The sequence below is a fragment of the Vigna radiata genome, chromosome 6 (genome assembly GCF_000741045.1).
Source record: "Vigna radiata var. radiata cultivar VC1973A chromosome 6, Vradiata_ver6, whole genome shotgun sequence".
Classification (NCBI taxonomy): Eukaryota; Viridiplantae; Streptophyta; class Magnoliopsida; order Fabales; family Fabaceae; genus Vigna; species Vigna radiata.
In genome coordinates this window covers 30731534-30748770 of record NC_028356.1, presented here as the reverse complement: position 1 = coordinate 30748770, position 17237 = coordinate 30731534, and the positions used below count along the sequence as shown (strand labels likewise).

General features: G+C 33.7%; 1 protein-coding gene across 6 annotated transcripts; it reads right to left on the bottom strand.

The window, feature by feature from the left end:
• Positions 1–685: 685 nt before the first annotated feature.
• LOC106764819 (peptidyl-prolyl cis-trans isomerase CYP95-like) lies at positions 686–7876 on the bottom strand. Of its 6 annotated transcripts, none has more exons than XM_014649221.2 (14): positions 7766–7876; positions 7074–7196; positions 6919–6973; positions 6637–6725; positions 6298–6322; positions 5591–5629; positions 5356–5473; positions 4619–4746; positions 4053–4404; positions 3646–3764; positions 2878–3082; positions 1688–2791; positions 1525–1596; positions 686–1304 (listed from the first exon to the last, which is right to left on the bottom strand). In XM_014649221.2, the coding sequence occupies exons 2-14, from the start codon at positions 7149–7151 to the stop codon at positions 989–991; spliced, it is 2700 nt and encodes an 899-aa protein (XP_014504707.1). In that variant the 5' UTR covers positions 7152–7196; positions 7766–7876; the 3' UTR covers positions 686–988. The 6 variants fall into 6 exon arrangements, with proteins under 6 accessions (XP_014504707.1, XP_014504708.1, XP_014504712.1 ...); XM_014649222.2 differs by having other exon boundaries at positions 7761–7859; XM_014649226.2 differs by having other exon boundaries at positions 7074–7191; positions 7766–7856.
• Positions 7877–17237: the final 9361 nt, after the last annotated feature.

Sequence of the window (17237 nt, the reverse complement as noted above, 5' to 3'; positions counted from 1 at the left end):
CAATCACATTAATCACATCATCTACAAATTTTGAACTCATTTTCATACACTTTTCCTACATTCAAACAATCATACCTTTTCACTCTCTTTCCCCTCCTTTCCTCCCCTTTCCACCTCATCCATGGCTCTAAACTGCCAATTTTAAAGGAAAATAATTATTCAGGTTAAACATTGTAAAAATACTCAAGAACATGATCCATACAAATATATATTTTTTATTCGTGTAAAAATGTTATTTGTTGTGTATAATATAATATAATATTATATAAAAAAATTAATAATAATACTATGTTTCTATTTATAACATTAATTTTCCATACAATTATAATCACATTGAATTAATATTTATAATCAAATTAAATTTTTTAAGTTAGTGAAAAATTGAAGTGCCAAAAAACATTACAAAAGTATAAAACCTATAAAACCTCACTATTAATAAACTTACAAAAGAATATTATTAAAAACCATATACCATTATGAAAACTATTTAAACTAAAATTTGATAGGATGAGAAAGTCTAGTGAAAAGATCTTACAAAATTCTTGTATTGAAAATAGTCATGGTTTGTTTAGTGTAGATGTTTCTTTAGAGAGAAAGGCTTTAGGTAATTTTTTATTATATGCAATTTATATCACAGTAATCTAAACATAACATGCTCAATTGAAAAAGATAATAGATAACAAAGTACTTAAAATGTCCAATATATAAAAATACTAGCCAAGAGTATGTTTGGAGGCCAAAACTTCATAATTCTACTCGGATGCATTTAATAACTACGAAATAACTTCATAGGTAACACGTCCGACTCATCTCGGTCACTACAATGAAACAACACAACTGCATTCTAGTCTATAAATATTCTAACACTATTACTGTTTGCAAGCCATTTCAATTCAACAGAGGAAAAATATCCAAAAAATGGCTTATAAAGGAAAATAAGAGATGTTGGTGACGATCTCACTAGACACGCCAGACATAGTATTTCACCTTAGTTTGAATAGGGAGAACCATCTCCGTAGGATACAAGGCCTTTCTTTGCATTTGGGCTTTCAGAGGGGGACCTTGACCTACTGTTCCTGCTCGCCTTCAGTGGAGATTGTGATTCCATAGAAGCCCTGGATCGTGATGGACTTCTACTCCTGGACAAAGACCTGCTCTTCTCAACACGAGGTCGATATGTACCCACAGGTGAACGACTGCGAACAGGGCTGCGGCTTCGAACGGGGCTACGGCTTCGGCTATATCGTCGTCCTCGATAACGGGGGCTGCGTGATACAGATGGTGTCCTGCTCCTCCTCCGGAACCTATATTCAGATTTTCACAATCATGTGAACTCTACATACATGCACGGTGCTATCATATTCATAAATGATAGGGAAAAAATAAGACTTGGCCTCAGAAAACCAAATGTCTTGCCAAATAGATCGATGGGAAAGTAATCATGCCTCTACAAGATTTATTAAGAAATTCAAGTAACGTAAATGTTATAGGAAGTTGGAATAAATAAATACACAAAAGGAAAACCTTGGTGGAGTTCTTCTACGCGGAAGTGGGCTCCTATTACGCCTAGGGGAGTACCTCCTGTAACCTGAATATCTGAGAAGAAAGTATAAAGGTTATTTAACTCTCAACATGCCACCTTAGCACCATGACTAACTAGAAATTCTAAACAACTTTACCGATTTACCTGTCACGGTAACTTCTTCCATTATAGCGGTACGACCTCACAGGAGATCGAGAGGGAGTTCTATACCTTCTAGCATAAGAGTATTGTTCACTGAAACCTCTTCCCCTTCTAATACGTTTTGGGGAAACATCAGGTGACACACTTCTAGACAAGCTTCTACCACGTGGACTCCTAGAATAACTGCGGCGATTGCCTCTACTTGGCACTCTAGCTGGACTTCGGCTAATGCTTCTTACAGGGACTCTGCCAGAACTTCTGCTCAAGCTTCTGCTCATGCTTCTGGCAGGTGATCTAACTGGACTCCTGCTGATGGTCTTTCTGGACACTCTTACAGGGCTTCTGCTGATTGATCTTCGTGATTGTGCTCTGGGTGAATTCCTCCTGCGGCCCCGAGAAGGCGATCTTACAGGGCTTACGCTCACACTTCTATGACCATGAGATCTCACAGGGCTTCTACTAACCTTTCTACGAATATCAGTTTTCACTGGACTTCTACTGATTGATCTTCGAGATGGTGCTCTGGGTGAACTCCTCCTCCGGCTCCGAGAAAGGGGTCTCACAGGGCTTGCACTGACACTTCTCCGACCACTAGATCTCACAGGGCTTCTATTGACACTTCTATGATTGTGTGTTCTCACAGGGCTTCTGCTGATTGATCTTTGTGATCGTGCTCTGGGTGAACTCTTGCGGCTCCGGGAAAGGGATCTTGCAGGGCTTACACTAACACTTCTATGATCACGATATCTAACAGGACTTCTACTGACACTTCTACGATTATGATTAATCACAGGGCTTCTGCTGATTGATCTTCGTGATGGTGCTCTGGATGAAGTCCTCTGGTGGTTCTGAGAAAGGGATCTAACAGGGCTTGTACTGACACTTCTATATCCACGAGATCGCACAGGGCTTTTACTGACACTTTTCCCCTTTCTACCTCTCGCTGGGCTTTTGCTGATGCTTCTTCTGCTTGGACTCCTGCTCAAACTCCTCCGTAATGGAGCTTGAGGGCTTCTACTACCACTTGGACTTCTGCTCAACCTCCTTTTTCGACTAATGCTAGGACTTCTGCTCTCACGCTTTGGACTAATACTCATGCTTTGACTCCTGCTTATCAACTTTTAATAAAATACCACATCTTGAAGAAATGGTAAGCATAAGAAATAACTGTGCGACAAGAGTGGAAAGTAGACCTAGATTTGCCTGGTTGATCATCCATCACATCAGGCTGCCTCCCTTCACTTTTGTCAGATCTATGGTTGGCTCCATTGGCATTGCTACGCCGCTCTCCATTTTCCTTTGGGAATTTTTCTTCCTCCAGCATATTCAGTTTCTCCCCTTTTGTAAGGAGCACAGCAGGTAATTCTTTCTCCACAACCAAGGAAGCCTGACCTTCAGCTGCAACAAATTAAAAAGAATAAAGACCATGGTCTTACACTAGCCAAAACATGAAAACTAAAAATTAAAATCTACACAATAATGTTGTCCTTTTACACAAGCTACAAGTTTGTAGATGCCGCATATAAGTGACTTATGTCACCGAGAAGACAAATCAGATAAAATCGTTTTTGCTTTACATTGCCAATTCAAAGAAAACATCATATTTCTTTCCAAAAGCTTATATACGGATCAATTAAAGAAAAGTAAAATACAAAAGCATTCACGATTACAGCATCAACAAGGTAAAATAAAACAATGTCAGGCAAATCAAAGCAGTCGCCCCTCCCCTCCATGTAGGTACCTGAACTGGATTGTCTCTAGGCAACAATTCGATATACAATGCAACCAAAATCTAGGCCAGTATAGGCCCACAACAAATCACTATTTTACAAAATTCTAGCTAATATATTTCAGGGTTTTACATCTTTAGAGACAAGGTAAAGAAAAAGAAAACTGTTTTAAGAGATAAACTATATTTCTTGTACATAATAAACTAAAAAAGTGAATGACTAAAACATTACCATGCTTCTGAGAATGATCTTTATGCTTCTGATCTTTTGCTTGAGCACCATGACTTTCACCACCAGAGCTGTTGCCAGTCTTATTCTCACTATCTGAATCAGTATGACAGGTCAATTCCCTAACACCAAAGACAATCTCAGTGTCAGCCAACTTTTTGATAGTGTTGCACTAAAGATTACATCTATAGCCCCTTCAATACATATAAATGTTTATGTCAAGAAAAATAAATGCAGCATCATTCAATGAGACAGCAGCTATGATACTCCTAACAAAACAACATGCAATAAGCTAATAGAATAAATAAACCACAACACATAAAACCACAAGATATACACAGCTATTGTAAGTTCTTAACAAGCAAGCGAAATTTATAAACCATAACCAAATACAAAATCAAAATCGATACCTTCTTGATTTGCGTCTTGACCTTTTGTCTTGTTTCCTTCGTCTCTTGTCTCGGTGTTGGTCTCTTCTTTTTCCACGTCTATGTTTATCTTTCCTAGACCTCTTTCTCTTTCTCCGCCTGTCATCACTGGAGGAACTTGTGTAAGATGAAGATGTATCTGAGTCAGAATCAGTATCACTTTCTGAAGATCTCATGTCTGAATCTGAGGAACTACTGGATTCTGATGAGTAGTACTTTCTTCTTTTCCTTTTGTCACCTGAAGATTTTTTGTGCTTTCCCCTATGCAGTTCAGGACTATGGGTTTCAGTAGTTCCAAGTCTTCCCTTTTTTGACTTATTTATCCTCTTTCCATCTACAAAGGTAAAGATTCAAATCAACAGATCAAATATAAATCAGCATGTATCACATTCAAATGAATAAATAATGTTATGTTTCAGCATTTTTAACAGTTGTTTGTACTTGAAACTTTCAACGGATTATTAAGAATTTAATAGTTCAAATAATATTAGTTCACATCAAGGGTAGAACTTAGTATTATTCTGCCCAAAGGTCAAAGGAATTCTCACCCTCATTATGTTCACCACAATTAATTATTTTAACAGTTACGCTTGGAAGTCCTTCTTCATCACCCACATCTTCAATTTTCTTCAATATTTTATCTCCTTGCACAAGCTTGCCAAAGATTACATGTTTCCTGCAAAATAAACTCAGAATTGAACAAGATAAGCAAGTTGGTAATTTAGTTCCACTCGAAAAAAAAAAAAAAAAAAAGGCAATTCACCTTCTCCCACTCAATAACGAGAGAGACAAAGATCCCATTCATAAAAGCAATACAACAAATCATGTACTTCTAATTGAAAAATTCTTGCAACATAAGGTTCAATGCTCATTTCCTCAAGTAAATTTTAAATTAAGCCCGATGGCATATGAATATATGTATAGAGAATACTAAAGCATAAATAGAATTTCCACAATACAACGAAACCTGGGCCCACTAGATGACTTTAGACAATACATTACGTTTAATTTCATCAAATTAATGAATTACTTAAAAACAGCTACCACGTAAACTGATGTTAACTTTTACAAAAGCCGGTGCTGATGAGGTTTTAGCAAATAAAAATAATCCAAACACAGCTTAAATGGGGTTTTCAAGAGTTGTTTTAATAATCATTTCATCCAAACAGCACTAAAATGTTTCATAGTCACTTATTGCAGTAGATAAGCTCAAATTAGCTCTAAATAAAATTATCCAAATGGGACCAAAGTGCTAAATGCCATTAAAAGAGCCACATAAGCAAACCTATCAAGATGTGGATCAGCTTTAAAAGTGATGATAAAATGAGAACCAAGAGTGTCACGATCAGCAACTGGCATGGAAAGAAGGCCTGGAGCATCGTGCTTCAGCCTAGGTGATTCATCTGAAACATCACAAGTACAATCTGTTAAAACCACATCAACTTAGATGCATAAACATGACAGATCCAAATTCATGCTGTAGATTATGAGAGCTATAGACCACAGCTTAGCATTCTCACCTGGGAACTTGGAACCATAAATGCTTTCTCCACCAGTCCCTGCAAAACACACAGGACAATGTGATGTGGTAGTGTAGAAGGATGTAGTACACAACGTGTGCAGCATTTGGAATGCTATACAGAGAATAATAGATGACTGCCAATGAGGTTTAATAGATTTAAAGATAAGCCTGCTTTTCTGCCACATAACTATAAAGTAGAAAACAAGGCTGAATATGATTATTAAAGACCCCTTTTGCTTTACAGTGGTTCAAGATCAATTTGGTTGAAGAAAAAAGTAACAACCCCAGCATAGCTTGATTTTAACAAATACACACTAAGAGATGGAAGAGAACAACTGAAGAAGTTACACGACATATAAAAAGCATATGATGGCATGGCTATAGTTTTAAAATTACAACAAGCCACATTATGGTAAAATAAAAAAAAAACTAACCAAAAATGGAAAATAAAGTTCCTTTGATACTCCCCACCCCATTACAATCCAATATATACTTGCAAAAGAGCTGTGTTAGTTACCTAATTGACCTAGAAAAGAAAATACCATTGTCACAGGAAACATGAAAATGGAACAAGGCTTGTAACTCTGGACAACTGAGGGATCAAATGATAAAAAAGAAAGTAACTACATATACTGTATTAATAGAAATATTCAAAAACCAGTGAAATAATTCATTATAGATGGCGTGTATCAACATAATACGTACCATTTCGGTTTACAAAATCACCTCCCTGCAAAAAGTAAACCAACCATTAGCACATACAATCACTTAATAACATTTCACACACCTGTGTTTGGTCATCATGGAGCTTATTAGAGTTAGAGTGTGAATGAGATATAACTTAGTAAGTACAACCTTAAAACTATATCACAAGAAAGGTAGCTGTGACCATCAGCCCTGTATCCTACAGAATAAACAACGGCAACTGGCTAAAAGAGGGAACACTACTAAGCCAATTTTAACCACAAAAAGATGTGAGGACATAGAGAACTACTAGAGTAAGAGCTAAATGCACAAAAAGAAAAAAAAAAAAAAACAGCATACCCGGGCAATGGAGCCTTTAACGATTTGATGAAAGAAAGAACCCTTGTAGTGTAGTGACTTTCCAGTGTTTGGACCGACTCCTCTTTCTCCTGAACAGACAATGACATATTTCAGAAAAGAAATGGGGTAGGGGAATCAGTTATTCATTGATTAGACAAGGAATACTATTTATAATGTTCCAATTTTTCAAGCACAATTCAATACATGGAACTTTATATTGAAAAGGTCCAATAAACAAATATCAACATTAAATGATTTTTTCACCCAGGTCAAATTTATTACCTGTGCATAATGCACGGAAATTTTCAGCAGTCTTTGGAGCAACATCATAGAAAAGCTGACGGAAGCACAACCAGGAACTTAGATCAAATACAGCAAAATTACTGCATTGAGCATACATCATTAAAAATGACAATTCATAGAGACAAAAAATGCACCTCGAAAACCATCCTTTCAACCGGATCCCCATCTATGGACACATCCATAAATACCAGACAATTCTTTTTCTTTGTCATCCTCCTCCACTCACTTATCAAAACTTAATCTGTTTAACAACTGATCTGAAGAAACAAAACACCATTAGACAAACACCAGCTATCCACTGATATCAAACAATAATCCATCACTAAGCAAAGAAACACCAATCCTAGTAATACAACAGAACTACACGGCTGCACTTCCACGCTTTCGAAATATATTTTTCCAAAACCTTCCTATTCCACTAGCATTCTCAACTCAACCCTAAACTAATCAAAAAAGGAGAGAAAGTTAGCAACACAAAGATCACATTACCAAATAAAAAAAATTCCTAGCAAACAATTCGCACTTCGTACCACCAATCCAACCTGTTCATAAAAAAAAAAAAAAAAAAGCTAGAAACCACAACGAGTTCAAGTAACTCAGATCGAGAAGTGTGTAAGGAAAGGAAAGCATTAACAGTAAAATCAATTAGATTGGACTAAACGGCGCGAAATCTCAGTGGTTGCGTGGAATTTCAGATGCAACCCTAAAACCCTAGCTAGTCAGAGACACCAACCTAAGGAACACGCTGAACGCGATTCACATATGCATAAACAACAGATACAATAATGTTGAAACCTAATATTACAGGGATGTTAACTTACTTTACCTGAGCGATAGTAGTGATTAGTATGTTGTGAGAGAGAAGAGACACAACATAGAAAGTGAAATAAAGGAACTTCTGTGCAGGGAATTTTTTACAAATACACTGAAGTGAAATATCCTTATTTTATCAACATGCCCGGCAAGCGAAATTTCTAGCTTAAATAACTTTTACTCCAATAATTCTATAATTTTATAAATGTGCAATTTTGATCTCAATTAAAGTTTAATGGTGGTTTTATTTATTTTTTAAAATTAAGCAACTTTAGTTCATTGATGATATATCATTTAATTATTAACACTTTCTATTAGCAATTAGATGAGCAATTTTTATTTTTACTTTCACAAAGTGATATTCAATATGCCCATTGAAATAATATTTTTGGAAAAGTAAATTCAATTTTTCAAATCTCAAAGATAATTTATAAAGAAAATTAAAATTTTTAAGAATGATTTAATTATTATGAAACAAATGATTAAAATAATTTGAACAGTTCAACATTATTACCAAAATTTATATGACTTTAAAAAAATAACTTATGGGTGATTAATTATTTATAGAATTAAATTCACACCTTTAATGAATATGAAATGGAGGAGCTTTGCATTATTATTTTTTATTAATAATTAAAAAATTTATTTTCCTTTTTTCCATATATAAAAAATATATATACAATTATATATATATATATATATATATATATATATATATATATATGAGTTTGTTAATTTAGGAGTTTTTCAGTTGGTAGATTTTAGTATACCAAGTTTTAGGTTATAAAAATGTTCATATTAACAAAAACAACTTTATATCCAAGAGTATTTTAATAATTTTAAAATTTAATTTAAAATAAAAAAATTAAAAATTATGATTGGTTCGAGAGAAGTTATTAGCTTTTATTATATATTTTTTAAAAGATAGTTGTTTTCTAAAATAAAAAATAAACTACTTTTTTTAACTCAAGGTACCTTTTATTATTTTTTTTTTTAAATTAAATTTTAAAATTATTAAAATACCCTTGAATTTAAAGTTGATTTTCTTTGTTAAGAGAGACATTTTTGTAACCTAAAACTTAATACACTTTGTTAAAATGTACTAACTAAAAAAACCTCCTTACGTAAATTAACAAACACCATATATATATATATATATATATATATATATATATATATATATATATATATAATTATATATATATATATATATATATATATATATATATAATTATTTTGTCCTCCTAACATCTTCAATTTTTTTTTTGCCATTAGATACATTTGTTTTTATGACATCACGTAAATAATTAAGAAATGGGTAAGCAACATTAGTACAAAAATCATATTTTATGACGTACAAAAACTATGACGTACATAGTTTTGTACGTTACAATAGAAATAGGTTTTAAAGGTTTAAAGCACACATGTGACAGTTCGCGTAGGCCTTGTGCTAAAAACCTTTCTCTTTTTTTATATAAAAAATATCAAAAATATGATTTTTATACTAGTGGTTATCTTTGTTATAAAATAATATTTTATTAAAAAGTATTATAAAAAATCATATTTTTGATATTTTTTATATAAAAAAAGGGAAAGATTTTTAACACAAGGCCTATGCGAATGGTTGCATGTGTGCTTTAAACCTTTAAAACGTATTTTTATTGTAACGTATAAAACTATGTACGTCATAGTTTGTTTTTGTACGTCATAAAATATGATTTTTTACTAGTGGAAGTTAAGGTTATGGGCCTCCATAGTGATTTCTTCTTAATTTTATTTATAAACTATATTTGTAATTTCATTTTCAATTTTTACAATTATTTTTATTTTTTATTTTTAGTATGTTGAGTAACATAATTGAGGTAAAAATAAACAAAGAAGAAGAATTCGTTGAGATTAGTATTTAATGACCTGACTATGTTCCTTTTTTTCATTGTGTTTTACTCTACCATTGCTTGCGTTCGTGGTTGTCGTTTGTAGATTTCTTGTTCGTGGTCTAGTGGTCGCACTCTGGTGACCTGGTTTGCACTCACTGTTGTGGTCGCTATCACATTTTTTGGTTGTGCTTCGTTGGCTCGCAGTCGCGCACATCGTTAGCCTCATTCGCGGTTGTTGTTCACCTTGTTCGTGATCGCTCCTTGTTCATCATTGTGATCGTCAATGTGCTTGTTGTCGTAGCTCTTGTATGGTAACATTCGAGCATTGCGTGGTGGTGGTGAGTAAAAAAACTTTTATTTCAAAAGCCTGTGACCATTGTTTTGGAGCTATGTTTTCAGAAATCATTAAAGAGATGTGATTATGCATATCTATTTTTAATTTTTTTAGTAATCATTCAAAAGCCCGTGACCCGTGTTAAAAACTTTTTACTATACAATTATATATCTTTAATTTAATTAAAGAATGTGATGTGACTATTACTTATTAGTGACTGCTTATTATATAAATGACATCTTAATTTGATTAAAGAAAGGAGATGTGACGTGACCATTGCATGATATTGTGTGCTTTTATTATAATGTGCTTTTATTATATAAATGAAATCCTAATTTTATAATGAAAATTGTGACCATTGCATGTCATTGTGTGCTTTTATTATAATGTGTAAATGAAGTCCTAATTTTATAATGAAAATCACTGTGTATATCTATATGCAGTGTTGTTGTTTTTTTTATATTATTTTAGTATGTAAAAGAAAATATTTAATATTAAATGAGTCCTTTTGCCATTGATATTTTAGTGAAAAAGTTTAGAACATCATGTGTGGAAATGCATCAAATTCAATGGAAATTAATGCAACTATATCGTCATCCACTAAGAGTAGAAGTAAAAATGCCTTCGGGAAATCGATCGGATATTGGATGGAAACACGGGTTTGATGTTAACGGTAATGGAAGAAAAGTGAAATGTAAATATTGCTCAAAGATGGTGAGTGGAGGTATATTTAGATTTAAACACCATCTTACTGGAACAAGGGAGGATTCTGAACCTTGTGCTTTTGTTTCAGATGATATGAAAAATTTGATGATAAAAGTAGTTGCTGAAGCCAGGAATGCATCATTAAAGAAAAGAAAGATAAATATCGGTGAAGACGAGGAAGAAAGTGAGAGTCTTGAAGGAGGACACAAGGTATTCGGTTTTAAAGGAAAACAAAAAGTTGCTACTACTAGCAAGGGGGGCGTCCAAGCAACTATAAATCAAATGATGAAAAAGGGATACAAAGAAGAAGTTGGTGCTCAAGTGACTAAATTCTTTTACACTAATGTCATTCCTTTTAATGTAATTAGAAATCCAACATTTGCTAAGATGTGTGAAATGATTGGTAAGTATGGAGTTGGATACAAACCACCATCTTATCATGACATTAGAGAAAAACTCTTGAAACAAGTTATGAATAAAACAGATGAAATCCTTGAGATTATAAGGAGGAGTGAGATAGAATTGGATGTACAATTATGTATGATGGTTGGACAGATAGAAAAAAACGTTCTATTTGCAACTTCTTGGTGAATAGTCCTAAAGGAAGGATTTTTCTTTATTCACTTGACACTTCAGACATATAAAAAACAACTGATAAAGCTCTCAAAATGTTAGATGATGTTGTTGAGTTTGTTGGAGAAGAAAATGTTATTCAAGTTGTCACTGATATGCTGCAAATTTCAAGGTAGTTAGAGAGTTGTTGATGCAAAAGAGGGAAAGATTGTATTGGACTCCATGCGCAGGACATTGCATTGATTTGATATTTGAAGATTTTGAAAAAAAATTTAAAGGTCCATGAATTGAATTTTAAGAAGGGAGGAAAGATTACCACTTACATTTACGGAAGATCAACGTTGATTTCCTTGTTGAAAAAGTTCACTAAAGGTAGAGATTTGATAAGACCGGGTGTGACTAGATTTGCCACAACTTATTTAACTCTTGCTTGTCTTCATGAATTGAAAGCATCATTGTTGACCATGTTTAGCTCTGAAGAGTGAAAGACAAGCAAGTTTGGAACTTCACAAGAGGGCACAAAAGTAGAATATGTGGTATTGGATAGCCGATTTTGGAAGAATGTCTCCACATGCCTGAAAGTTGTTGCCCCTCTTATGGAGGTCTTAAGATTAATGAACTCAGATGTAAACCCCATAATGAGTTTCATTTATGAAGAGATGGATTGTGTAAAAGAGAAGATTAGGTCTAACTTTAACAATATCAAAAAGAGGTAAATTTTCAAACTTTTACTCATTCAATGTTTAATTACTAATGTGTGAAATTATTTCTGATATAGCATAATTGATGTAGTTATGAAGAGCTTTAGAGAATAATTGATGCTCGATGGGATAATCAATTTCATAGGCCTTTGCATGCAGCTGCCTATTTTCTAAACCCCTATTTTCATTATGAACCTAACTTTAGATTTGTTATTCGAATTTTAAGCTTGACTTGTAGTTCTTCTAGATGTGAGCGTAATTGGAGATCATTTGAAATGGTAATTTAAATGAATATTATATTTCATTTTAGGTTCATACAAAGAGAAAGAATCATTTGCATAAAAAAAATGAATTATTTAGTTCATGTGATAAATAACTCCAAGTTGAAAAGTAGACAAACTCAAAAAACTGTAGCTCTTCCATTTAATGACATGGAATCAGATGATGAATGGATAACTGAAGAGGTAGATGATGCTGTTGAGATTGATCAAGTTAAAGGTGAAAATGATGGGGAAAATGTTCAATTAGATGGAGCAACAACATATCCTGCTCTAGATGCTCTTGATCTTGATAACATAACATTTTGGATGCACAACATTTATCAAAGGAAGAGTGAGATGATGATGATGATGATGGGGATGATGATGCCATTATTAAAGGATTAAATGATTAGGCATAGAGACTTTGACATTTCAATTTATGTTTTACATTATATTTCTATGAACAATATTTCTATGAACTTATGTATTTGAATTTATATAATTTTGTTACCTTATATAAATTAGGATGTTATTTATAATATTTTTTCATGCAAAATAAACTCTTACGAGTTTACTGAACTCTCACGAGTTTACGTAAACTCTCAAGTTTGACAACCTTGTACAGGTAAGGACTTTTGAACCGATTATTTTGGAGATTATGCTTCAGTTATTTAACCTTAGCATGCTCAGACAAGGTAAAAATATATAACTTTAGGCTTCGGTTCATAATCAAAGCCTATTTTTTACTTTACACTGTGATTTTTTTTAACTGAAGAGTATTCCTATAGTTAAAAAAATTGTTTTAATTTCTCTCCATCCTCATGTATTTTTCATTGTAGAATCATCGTGCTCCCCATAAGAAAACAATGTCACCGCTACCTTTCCACCTTCACATTGAATAAAAGAGATTAAAAAAATATTTGCAATAGAAAAAAAGAATTATGAAAGATAAAAAAAAATGTAAAACGAAATAACAAACCTCTAATTGCTTTCAAAATTGGAAGAAAAAGGATGTTTATAGTGACAATGAGGCGACACACTTCCCGTTGGGTACAAAGAAGAAAAGGAATGAGAGTGGAGGAATGACGGGAAAAGTGGTAGCGTGGTTTGAGTTTGGCGACGAGAAAGGGAGCAAAATGGCTCTTATAGTGGAGAACTAATGTAACAGTGCAAATGGAAAAATTTTGTTGGGAATGTAATTTTAACCCTAGCAGACGAATAGGCTCAATTCTTTAAAGAACTGAGCATTTTGAAAGACTTCATTTTTATTAAAACCAAAGCATATTAAATAATTTCGAAAGCCTTTTTTGCACTAGTGTTAAAAGGTGCATCTGAAGATGAAACGAGGAAAGAATATTTAAATTGCGCTTGACCTTAACTTTTAAGCAATGTGAGACTATTAGATGTATTAGGAACAACAATTTTTCAATTTTATTTTATATATTTGGTTTATCTTTAACGTTCTAAATATGCCATTTTTTTTAGTTTGAGATGTAATTATGTACAAGGGGCCCAAGAGGGTGGCTCTACTAAAGGCCCCAGAGCGTGGCTATCCTTCTTCTTTGCGTGTGATCGTCTATTTAAAAACCCTAGGTATAGGGCTACAGGGACGACACCTTCATATTCCTCTATCCTAGTTCGCTATTGTGACCGACACAATGATTCCCCTCTAATTTCCCAAAATCGTAAAGTCCTATTTGTTTGCTTCTTCTCTTTCGTTCTTGCTCTCTCAGCCTAACATCCATATCTATGATGCCATATCTGACCGGGGAGTTCGACATCTTAAAGCTATAATCACTCTGTGGTCGTCATCGGGCAACCTCAACGACCTGAGCCAAAAGGGTTACTAGCACTGCTTACCTTGTTCATTGACCAAGTTCCACATGGACGACCTCTCCCATGGCTTTCAACTTCGAGGTCGTCTACCTAACGACCATGTTCCAAGGCCGAGCTCCATCTAGATGGTCCGCAACTCGGTTGAGCTTCCCAATAGCCCAACTGATCCTTTTAATAGTCAGGCTAGTCTCCCCAATAGCCTAATCGATCTCCTCAAAAGCTCGACCGACCTCCTTCATTACATGGCCGAGCAGTTTGTTCATGATCAGGTTACCAATGGTAATGACTATTTAACCTCTTAATGTAAATTAATGTATGATTGGGTTGTCATTAAGACAACAAAAGGTAAAAGCTCATCTAAACTATTATAAATAAAGGTCTCAGGTATGACTTTAGATACCATGCATATATTATGCATCATTGGTTGTGATAATCGATCGACTGTATTACTAACTTAAGCAAGGTGTCTTTCAACATAAGTTTATGGATCATCGTTTAAGACTTTTGGCGCACTTTCTAAAAACATCTTTTTACACTTTTATCTATCAAGAAATGTTGAAAGTTTGTTTTATCATCGCTTAGCAATGTATAATACTAGTTGAATTCAATAAAACTCTCATTGACACATTTAGTAATGAGATTGTTTAGTGGTGAGTCTGTTCGTGTATTAGTGTGTTTGTTAAAGCTTTTCTCAAGGTATTTAGATTTCACAAAACCACTTATATTTTAGCTGTATTATTTTTCTAATGATAACACTATTATATGTTTATTTCGTTTATTGTTGTTTGTTAAACTTCAAAACTTATGAGGACGTTTAGACAATTCAGTCTTATAGGCAATCTTGTCTTTACATACAATTTTAAGATTCTTTAAACAAAGATTGAAAGATGAACCAAATATGAAGAAGTCATCCATGAAGACTTAGATGCATAACAAATCCAAAAAGATAGCAAGCATACACCTCTAGAAAGTGGTTGGTGCGTTGCAAAGACCAAACGACATTCATCTATAAGAAAACATGCATAAAGAACAAGTAAATGTAGTCTTCTCTTGATCCTTGAGATTCACCACAATCTGATTATAGCCCAAGTAACCATCAAGAAAACAATAATAAGTTTACCCTGCTAACCTTTCCAACATTCAATCCATGAAAGGTAAATGAAAGTGATCCTTTCGAGTGGCTTGATTCTACTTCATATAATTAATACACATTCTCCACTCAATGATTGTCCTTGTGGAACTCCATTGATTTTTATCATCACTAATGACAATTATTCCTCCTTTCTTTGGAACTACATGCACAAGACTAACCAAAATGCTATCAAAGATAAGATAGATCATACTCGCTTCAAGCAACTTAAGTACCTCTTTTATCACCACCTTCTTCATGGTTGGATTTAGTCTTCGTTGTGGTTGTGTGATAGGTTTGTAATCTTTCTCCAGCATTATCTTATGTATGCAATATGATGGACTTATCCCTTTCAAATTATAGATGTGCCACCCAATTGCTTATTGATTTACTTTTAAAATTGCAACCAAATTTTTTTTCTTCAGTGTTTGATAAAGAATTACTGATGATCACCTACTTCTTTACTTTCCCTTCTACAAAAAACATATTTAAGATGTTTTGGCAACGTCTTCAAGTTCAATTGGTTTTTGTCTTTAACTTTTTTCTTTACCAACTTTTCTTCTTCAACAATTGTAGATTCTTCTTGAAACTTTTCTAATTGTTTTACCACATCTTTTACATTGCTTTCTTCTTCTACAGTGAGATCATCACGAGCCTCAACCAAAATTATCATCATCTCCAAGATATTGCATTACTTTAAGACATTAAAGGTGATTGTCTCATCTTGTACACACACCTTTAAGTGACAATCATCAACATCAATAATCTCTCTAGTTGTCTTCATAAACAGTCTTTTCAAAATGAGAGGAATCTAAACATCTTCCTCTACTTCAAGAATGAAAATATCAACCAGAAAAGGGAATATGTCCACCTTTACAAGTACATCTTCAATAACTCCATAAGGGCATTCAATAGACTGATAAACTAACTGTAAAGTAATTCTTGTTGGTTTCAGCTTTAAGTCTCCCATCTTCCTCATCATAGAAAGTGGCATCAAATTGATACTAGCTTCCAAATCAATCAATGCTTTCCCAATGGCCAAAATTCCAATTGTATAGGAAATAGTGAAACTACCAAGTTCTTTGAATTTTGGCGGCAACAACTTTTTATTATAGCACTGCAATTTCCTTGAACCTCAATAGTCTCCTTTTCTATATACTCCCTCTTCTTAGTAAGCAAGTCTTTCATGAATCTTGCGTAAGCAGACATTTTTTGTAGTGCTTTTGAGAAAGAAATATTGATCTTCAACTTCTTGAAAATATCCACGAAGTGAGCAAACTAATTCTCCTTGTCTTTTTGTGAAGGGAATGGTGGGTATGGAAGAAAATTTTCCATACCTTTCTCTTTTATTTTCTCCTTCTCTTTATTCTCTTAACTTCCTTCCTCAACTCTTTCCTCATTCTTCTCACTCATTTTTTCTTCATTCTCGTTTTTTTTTCATTTTTTTTAAAATTTTTTTCCTCATCACTCTCATTTTTCTCACTATTATTTTTTTAACCTTTCCTTTTTCCATTCTCTCCTTCTATACCTTTCTACTCCGAGTTGTGATAATCTTACAATTCTCCTTTGGGTTGACCTTAGTGTTGGCTGTAATTTTTTTTCAAAATTTTCCTCCACGTTTTGTGCCAATTGGCCCATTTGCATATCCAAATTGCGAATGGATGCTTATGTGCTCTTGTGATTGGAGATAGGGACTTGCATGAATTGTTGAAGTGTTTCTTCAAGCTTTAACATCCTTTCATTCCAAGAGGAATGTTGTTGTTAGTGTTGTTGAGGTGACCTATTTGAAAGTTCGACTTTTCCCATGCCTGGATGAGACTTCCATCCTTGATTATAATTTTCATAATTACCTGGATGACCTTGATTTCCCATGTAATTTTCCTCTTCTGAGGCTGGCTTTGCATAGCACAATGTCCATTAGCATGATCTCTACCACATAACACACAACTTTGAACTGATTGTTGGTGTTGGGCTTGAGACAAATTTTGGAGCTCTTATGGAAGTGTTGAGATTTTCTTCATAAGAGCTTCCAATTATTGAGTCATTAGTTTGTGTTGAGCTAACAACACA

Coding starts and splice junctions, on each gene's coding strand:
- LOC106764819 (XM_014649221.2), bottom strand. CDS start 7,151: ATGACAAAGAAAAAGAATTGTCTGGTATTTATGGATGTGTCCATAGAT. Junction 5,474..5,590: donor TTATGGTTCCAAGTTCCCAG/GTGAGAATGCTA, acceptor GTGATGTTTCAG/ATGAATCACCTAGGCTGAAG. Junction 1,597..1,687: donor GGAAGAAGTTACCGTGACAG/GTAAATCGGTAA, acceptor CTTTCTTCTCAG/ATATTCAGGTTACAGGAGGT.